At 33.8% G+C, this 9,490-nt stretch overlaps 1 protein-coding gene across 1 annotated transcript; it reads right to left on the reverse strand.

Annotated features, from left to right (window-relative positions):
• Positions 1-576: 576 nt before the first annotated feature.
• Positions 577-7,767, reverse strand: LOC114297412 (hyperosmolality-gated Ca2+ permeable channel 3.1). The gene is made up of 6 exons (XM_028241834.2): positions 7,087-7,767; positions 4,360-4,505; positions 3,752-4,027; positions 2,409-3,259; positions 1,847-2,102; positions 577-1,264 (listed from the first exon to the last, which is right to left on the reverse strand). Exons 1-6 carry the CDS (start codon positions 7,355-7,357, stop codon positions 884-886), a joined length of 2,181 nt encoding a protein of 726 aa, XP_028097635.2. The 5' UTR covers positions 7,358-7,767; the 3' UTR covers positions 577-883.
• Between the last annotated feature and the right edge of the window lie 1,723 nt (positions 7,768-9,490).

Below are 9,490 nucleotides of genomic sequence, written 5' to 3' on the forward strand. Positions count from 1 at the left end.
GGTTAAAAAAGCAAGTAAAATATTTACATCATAAAGTGTAAAATAAGTTACGTCTAAAACTTTTGTAATTTTTTTTTTTTTTTTTTCTCATCATAGTTGATACTATTTTTCCCTTCCCTCTATAAATTGCTATCCAAATTAACAATCCAAACACAATCTAAAGAAAAAAAACAAAAAATAAATAAAGTATAGAGTTGTGTATGAATATCCATTGTGAACATAGAGTGAACCAAAATTTAAAAGACAAATTTATTTTATGAAGAATTTTTTGTTTTCCTCCTTAAATTCTTTCATAAATCAAAATGCACTTTTCTGGGATATTTTAGGGAAGGATACATTCTTAATACAAATTTCATGATTTGGGTATGAAATTATTCCTCATAAAGTTGGAGAGCAATGGAATAATAAAAGTTCCACTTCCCTTGGACAACAAGAACAATTGAATGCAAATTATATATTAGAGAATCGAAAAGATACTTCAAGCACTCCACTATCTGAGTCGATCCATGTTCATCAAAGTTGACTAACTTCCAAAAATAAAAATAAAAATAAAATAAAATACTATTGAAAATATCGTGAAAATAAAATACATGTAGATTCAATTCAATGAGCAACACCCAAAATAAATCAAGTTTACACGTTTCATGTGATTTAACTTTTGCAAACTAACAGACTCTCTATCTTAGTACTAATACAGGCAAAATGAAAATTTTCACATTCCAGAAACACATACATCATATATATGTTACAAAAAAAAAATACATACTTCCTAATCGTGCTAATTACCAACAAACAATTTAAGTACCAGTCAAATTTACATGCTTCAAAGTTAAAATAAACACCATGAAACTAGTGGAAAAAACACAAACAAATATAATCTACATCAAACGAACGATGATGACCTTGAAACCCCATGAGATAACGCGTCTTCAAACTCTTCTTCGTCAGCTTTGCCAGCGCTCAAGCTCGGTGGAATGAAAGATCTGAAGATTACTTCCATGTTCGGCGTTTCCTTCAATTCGCGGCAAGCAATTTCAAGAGCGGTGGATTGGAAGAATCGGTAGAATTTATTGCGACAAACGAAGGCGAAGATCAGGGAGAGTATTGGAAGAGGGATCAAGAATGGAGCATAGTAGAACTGCTTTATTCCAAAGTAACCAACCATTAATACTTGGTATAACAATAAAGATGCCACAATGCGCGCGTTTATGTGCGGCCACATCCTCCCGTAGCTCTCGTACGAAGGAACATAGACTTTGAGTACCTATAATAGAGGTGGAGAGAATAACAAAAAATAAGCAAACATACATGAAAATGAGGGGAGATTTATAGAAAAAAAAAGTGAAAGATTTGTTGCAACAAAAGCCATTCTAAGTGTTCAAATGCATATTTACTGTTTTTTTCTTTTAAATAATAATAATAATAATAATAACTCACAAATTTTAACAATATAAAAATATATATATATATATATAGCAACCCCAATGCACGAGGGCTTCCACTAAAGCAAGATCTGAGCAGGGATAAGATATACATGCAACCTAATGCACTAGGTTCCTGCTAAAACAAAATATGGGGAGGACAAGTGTACACAACCTAATGCACTAGGTTATTATCTCAAATCATAGCAACTAACCCAACGAAGATTTCGAAAGAAGCAAACTTTGAAACAAAATATGGGCATTCAACCAAAAAGAAAGGAAAAAATATCATCTTAAGTGCATTTTTTGTTTAACATTTTGATTTCGATGTCAACTTAGAACAGCATAGGAACAAATTCAAAAACCATTTTGTCAATTGAATTTTGAATAGAGCTCTATAAGTTCGAAATAGTTAGTGGACTTGCCTGATTTCGAAGGACAAGCCAACCAAGGGCAAAGTATAGTGCACCAAAAGGAATGATGATAGGAGCGATGACAGAATAGCAAAGAACAATTGTGACAATCAGCATATCACCAGGTACCCTAGTTGCTAGCCCAAGATCTCCAGGAGCCCAAGCTTCTTTCCGCTCAGCTTCAGTCTTGCAAAGGTACTTCCTCTTAAGATGGTAAATGATTAAAGGAACTATTCGGGACAGTTCCAGCCCATAGCCAACAAAGAACCTGAGAGATTAATAAAATTATGAGATTAAATTGACCAAACATTTAAGCAATTAAGCAAACTTCATAGTCAAACCAAATTTCGAAAACTCATACAACTCAACTTCAAAATTAAATTGACCCAAGAAAATTAATAAGTCAACTGACGTAGCCATAATATTAAAAATGCTCATGAATGTCAATCCAATTATAACATGTAATTTGACATGCACGAAATTAATCTGTCAAAGCCATTTGTAAAAAGAACAAATTATGACAAGAAAGAAGATGAAAAGATGGCACAGAAACAAAAAAGAAATGTGATCTTACTTCAGGGCCACATAGGTCAGGAAGAAAGTTGCGCTAGCTGGAAGGCTTGTTGCTAGTAACGTAACAACATATTTTAGATTTGCATTATTCCCAATGTTCTTCAAGGACGCAAACAGGGTTCCACCAATTGTAACTCCAATAAAAACGTTGAACACTGTGAAATAAAAGTATTTCCCCGAGGCAGCCCTTCCTGCGTGAGACACTGAAGGGATTCCCTCAGCCTTGGATAGAAACAAAAGAAGGTTCGGCAAAATAGCCAAAAATATGATAAGGGCAAGCTGAGGTAAGTATGCTTCCAAGACTGTCTTAATTGTCGCCATACTAACAACGGGTTTTAAAAACGGGAGAAACTTCTCTAGATTGACCAGTGTTGTGAGCGCAGAAATGAACGTGATTGGAATCATGTAGAAAATTATGGTCAACGCAACAAAAACATAAACAACATACTGTCTTATTTGCCTTTCGTAAAATTTTTTATGAAGGTTAGTCCATATCAGTTGGCGGGGCTCAGGAGCATCCATGACGGTCCACTTGTCAACCATTTGAGCATGTAGACTCTGAGCTGCCGAAGCTGCAGTTAACCGGCTGTTAAAGAAGACCAAAGCCGATCCTTGTTGTTTCTCTCTCAGAGTGACCTTTTGTTCGGCTTCTAATTTTGGGATCAATTCATTAATTTTCTCGTTGTAGTACTCTATGGAATCTACTTTTTTACCAGTGAGACCAAGACAACCGGTTTTGTTTGTCGGTCGAATCCCTTCAGGTTTGCCATTTTTCTTTGAGTCAGCATATATGGCTTCAGCGTGTGCAAGCTTCTTTTTGTACCCTTCCAACTCTCCCCAAATTTTGTTGACCTTGAAAAATAAAACAATAGGAGGTTGGTTTTTAATTTAATGGATTAGACCACCAATCATTAAACACAAAAATGTATGATAAAACAAGACAGTAAATTATATGACTAGAAGTGTATGCACACTAATGTGTGCAGGAAATCGTGGGTGAGTGGAGAACGTGAGTCGTGTCTAGTGGATAGTAGTTATTGGTTTAGTGATTTTACTTTTTTGGTCCTTGGTAGTACCCTACTACTAGGCAACATAAATATTTGTGGAAATATAGTATTGTTGTGGGTTTTTGGGAAGCAGATTGTGTAACAAGCCATTCATAACAAGTGAGTTTGTATAATGTATAGATAGCTTAGATATAGATAAAAACAACCTAATTATTCCATCTTGTATCCTTTGCAAAACAAAATTGAGTTTTGAGAAAAATCATACTTAGAGGAAAAGATGGAAAACAGTGAAAAAACAGCACAAAACAATCAAGTGTGAGGAACATTGATTAGATACCTCTTTGTTGTCTGTGACCACCATTGATCTGTAAAATGTATCCGGATAGATTGTTCGAAAATATGAATCAACCTGTTCCTTTCTAGTTTGACCATCGGGTGGAGGAGGGATGTCCCTGACAAGAATAGCAAATTTTTCAGCTCTCACTTCAGGAGAGATTAAAGCAGCAGCTCTCAGATCAGAAACGTGGTTGTATGCCTTCCACAAAAGGTAATATGCAACAAAAGAAACCCAATAGGTGGCTAATAGAAACGCCCAAAACCTCGAACTGCCTGCCTGTAACCCACGAGGGAAAAATAAGAAACAAAAAAAAAAAAAAATAGGCCAGTAAAAAAAATTCAGTGATTTCATACTTGATAATCATAAGTAAAACAAGATTCACAACTTGGATCAGTGGACCTACTATTCTAGAAAGGCGATTGATTATTACCTAAAAGAAAAGAAAGGCAGGACTATTGCATGAAAGAAAATTGATACAGAAAACCTCACAACAATGATGTGGCAGTGTTATTTTTGAAACAATAAGTCATTTCAATGGGTCTTTTTTAGGTTTAAAATGAATGAATATAGATGTGTCAAATTATTCATGAAATAGTCATACAACTTACTTTAATATGTCCCATGGCTAGCTTGTCAAGGTCATTGAAAGTCCCGTTGCTTATGGTGTGGTTTGTCTGCACACTGTTATCAGTGGCAGACACTGGCAAAAGAACCGGCAGCAGAACAACCCCAGATAAAACCAATATCCCCAACACTGAAACAGATGTGAAGAAAAAGAAAATTTATTAATGCATGCTTTTTGGCACAAGAAGATTGTACCGCAAGGTCGTGCAGTACATATTAGATCCCATAACATAAAACTACTTATTAAGCTCTAGGTTACCGATACTTTGCCCACCCAGTTGATAGAGAAGAAAGCGCATAATACATACAGCATAAAATGGTCTTCCAAATGGCCTTTTTTTGTACCAATAAACAAGCATCGAAGCTTTTTTCATTCTCATGACAAGTAGCACTGTAGATAGACATAAAATTTGTCTATCCAAGATACGACACAAATGTTATAATAACATCCTATGTAAAAGTTGTAATCAAATTTGATGGGAAATACTCTCCCTTGACAATCTTGGGAAATCAAATTTAATTGTTCACAATCAAAACCCAAAGCAGTTAATAGGGGTCTAAAAATAAAAAATCTGATACATTTAATCAAAAACAGAGCATTTTGAGAAAAAGACGAGACAAATAAAAAAAACTGAAACACTTTCTTAGGGCAATTTTGGAACTAGATAAAGCAAGATACAAATTCCCTTCTTGATTTACACCAAATAGGTGTCCTAGCTGTATATATTAGCATAGATTTTGCTAAAAGAGTCTCAGAAAATATTCAACACAGAAATTTCTCTGTTTAACCATAAACTCACTATGAATTTTGCGTGAAATTATTATAATTTCTTCATTCTACCAAACCAATAAAAGAGGAATGAAAGAAATAGAAAAGACATGATCTTCTGCACTGGACTTCAAATGCTTTTACATTTATTCATTCATTTATCAATTAGGTTGTTTATCTCTATCAAGATAGTATTATGGAATAATTTCCCTGTTCATTCTTCCCTTTTCCTTGTTATTTGCATTCTGTTGATGAGATTTTTTATGAGAAATTTGCAGTCAAATTGCTAAATTAAGGTTAATTACTGAGAAATCAATAAAAAATTTATACAAAATAATTAGAGTTTTAGACAAATTGGTCCTCGGCTCATAATGCAATTGACTGTGTAATAAGTCAAGTCGACCAAATTTCCCTTCGAAAAATGTTCAAAAAGTACAAATAGCGTGAAAACTCAAAAATAAATAAGAAACAATAATATATATTTTAGTGTAAAAGATATATTATAATAATATTTTCTTATGAACAAACAAATTATTAATGATAAAGATTAAGATCTCGTTTGACAAGTCACAAGTGAGTGAGTTGGGTTTAGGTCATGACTACAAATAGTATAAAAAGACAAAACAGTTAAGAGCATCTCCAACGGTTCAATATTTTTTTCACCAAATTTGAGTAAAAAATGGTTCATTTTCTCAATCTGATATCAGTTGCTCCAACGGTGCATCAAAAAGAAAAATCATCCCGTGGGTCAACCGGTTGGTCAACTGGTCGGTCGACCGGTAAGACAAATTTTTTTTTTTTTTTTTTTTTAACCTTTTTGAACTGTTTGAACCTACCTAACCGTTGGTTCAAATTTTTTTTGAACCGTTTGAACCAATAATTTGAACCATTTGAACCGGTTCGCAGGTCAATTTTTGAACCATTTGCCTAAGCTGGTCGACCGGTTGGTCAACCGGGTGGTCGACCACCATGTGTAAAATTTTCACAAATTTCTACTTTAACGACTATGCATAGTGAATTGATGAAATGAGCAACCCGTCCTCAATTTGGTAAAACGTTTGATGTTTTTTCAATTTGATACTGTTTTGGTGCAACCGTTGGCGCACAAAAAGCAACTTTTTTTCATCAAATTTGAATTTGATGTTGGATTTGGAGACCAGTTGGAGATGGCCTAAATAAATCAATAAGTGAGTGAGTTGGGTTTGGGTTATGACTAAAAATAATATAAAAAAAAAAAAAACAAATTAAATAAATCAATCAATAAAATAAATAATTGTTTTTAGAAAGTAGATTGAAAATATTTTTTTTTTATTTTTTTAACTTTTATTTTTTAAATATGTCAAAAAAATAAATGTGCCTACATTAAAAGTCAAAAGGTAATCTCTTTATCAAAAGAAATCAAAATATCAAGTATAATTATTTTATTTTTCTTTTCACAAAAAATTTTAAAAAAAACCAAAAAAAATTTCAAACGAAATTAATTTAGCTAAATTAGTCAAAAAGTGAGACTAAAACGTTCTACCCAAAAGAAACCGTAAATTAAAACCCAAGAAACTCTATGTAATTAAAACCCAAGAAACTCTATGTAATTTGTTATATTTCTCCAAACCTCATCGTATTTGAGAACAATAGAATAAATTGAGATTTAACATTCTTGGATAAAGCTACTATCTTAAAAATAAAATAAAAATCTTGGATAAAGCCATGAATTTTTTTTTTTTTTTTGACAATACTGAAAAATCTGTCCATTTTAAGCAGAAACAAAAAAAAATACACAAAATCAAGTTTACAAAAACAAAGTAACATATAATTAAGCAATACCCACATAACATTTTGCAAGAACAACATATATATACATATATTTAGAGAGAGAAGAGAGAATTAGAGTGGAGAGAGAGAGAGAGAGGGGGGGGGAGAGAGAGAGAGAGAGAGAGAGACAAACCAGTGGTCAAAAAGACGAAGTGCACAGCAGAGTCCACACCAGACATGTTGATGATATCTTGCTCTGTAGAAGAGAGAGCCTCTCGGATCCACGCAAAGGGGTTCCGGCTTATAGACCCGCCCTCAAACGGATCCATCCCCTTCAGGATCCGATTCGGATAGTACACCACCGCGTTCCCGGGTTTTCTAGACAGCCAAACAAACAACAACACCAGAACCACAAATATCACGCACGACGTCCCTAGAGACGTCAAGAACGAGCTGAAATCCATCTGGGTTTTCTCTCTCTAAAACCCAAATCACACAAGTTTGCTCTCTCTCTCTCAAAAACCCAAATCTCTACAACTGGGGTTTTGATGGGTTGTGTTGTGGGGAGCTGAGAAGACACTGAAAATTTGCCGTTAATAGAGGGGAAAGTAACCGTTGAGATAAAAGAATAGAAAAAGGACTTGAGATGTTGCAACCATGTCTTTGGTTTGCAAGAGAAAAAATATCTATATATGTGTGATGATGGGCTTGCCAAGCGAATCCGTGTTGGAAGAGTGTGCTGTTGTTGCGCATTGGTATTTTTTTTTTTTTTTTTTTCGCTTTCTTTTAATGCAGAGAGAGAGAGAGAGAGAGAGAGAAGTGTGACAGTGAAGCAAAGCGGATTAGATGGGAGTTGGAAATGGAGGAGAGAGAGTGATGGGATTTTACCAGCATGCCCACTTCTTCTACTCGTCAACTGCTATTATGACTGTATTGTCCCCCATGAAACATATTAGGTTGAGCTTGTCTATATTTTAGGGTGAACTTTGAAGGATTTTTTTTTTTTTAAATTAAGATTTTGAAATACTTGTCATGTTTGATTTGTATTTTGAAATAATTTTAAAAAATAATTTATAAAGGTCTTATTTGGAAAGAAAATTGGGTTAAAATAGTTTATTAAAAGATAAAATAAATTAAAATTATTAATAAGACAAAATATCACATCTAATTCATAATTATATTACTTTTTCTCTCGGAACCATCAAATCAATTATAAAAAAAAGCAACTAACTTTTTAAACACAACTTTTTTAATCAGATTAAAATAGCCAAAATGTCAAATAACCAATTAAAATAGTCAACTTCTCAAACAAGGCTAAAATTTAAAAATTTATTTGGTTGTATGTTTTGAAAATAATTTTAAAGTTCTAGATTTTTTATTTTTTTATTTTTTTTTTTTTTGTAATTGAATAGATGTATATAAGAGAAAAAGTGATTAATTGATGTATAAAATGTGAAAGAATGAGAGAAAAAAGTAATTGATTGATGTATAAGATGTGAAAAAATGAGAAAGAAAAAATGATTAATTAATATGTAGCAGACAGAAAAGTGATTTTAAATTTTTTTATTTTAATTTCAACCAAATAATTTTTGAATTTTTTTTAAAAAAATTTGTCTCTCAAGAGACACACCTACTTCTACAAAAGTGAAAAAGAAGAGATGCTAAGTGTCAATTATAACGAGTGACTAGTAATACAAATCGAATTTATAAGAATCCATTACTAATGTCACACAACTCTCACCCTTACGGAGAGTTAAACTTTCGATCATATTAGAGATGGATTATACTTGATGGGCATAACTCACATGACCCAGGACAGCCAACCCACAACTATCTTGGGTGGGCCAAACGGTCATTTAGTCATAGCTTGGCAGGTGAAACTCAACAGCAGGCCCACCGAAGAACCCATGCTGGTCTAGGCCTGGTGGCATCTAAACACTTGTTAGATAGGGAGTTACTACGTAGCAGACAAAGACCCTGCAGAGTTATTAAGCTCAGGCATCCAGCATTAAATGAGACTGTCATTGTATTAAATGCAACAAGACCTCTCGTTTCCTGACATGGTAAAACTGCCATGGCCGACGACGAGTAGATCATAAACTTTCGACTAATAAGAAAGCTTGAATAGACAAGGAAATTATTAGTAAAAGATACAAGAAAGCTTGTGAAGAACGTTAAAGACAACAAGTAATACTCTTTTCCCTGTCCTCTTCTCCCCCTCTCTCAACTTTCTCTATTCACTTTCTTCCGATCACTTCCTGTCTGACTTAATCATTGGAGCGTCCACGGGGAGAGACCACTCCAGTCTTGGCACCTCCCCACCGGACCTTTTGCAGGCATGCACCAAGAAGACGAAGACCCATATTCCATTGAGCATCTTGCATTATCAATACTGTTAGGTCATAAGCATGTTAGACTTTTGCCTCAAAAATAGAAATAGGGTCAACCAAGGTTTACTCTGGGCTCCGTTTGGCAAGAGTTTTTTTGGCTATTTTAGCCACAAAAGACAAAATAGGCTATTTTAGCCACAACAAACAAAACATCACATCCAACTCATAATCATTACACTCTTCTCTCACAAAAAAAATAAAAAAAGT

This window comes from Camellia sinensis, chromosome 9 (genome assembly GCF_055761805.1).
Source record: "Camellia sinensis isolate YWXY chromosome 9, ASM5576180v1, whole genome shotgun sequence".
Lineage (NCBI taxonomy): Eukaryota > Viridiplantae > Streptophyta > Magnoliopsida > Ericales > Theaceae > Camellia > Camellia sinensis.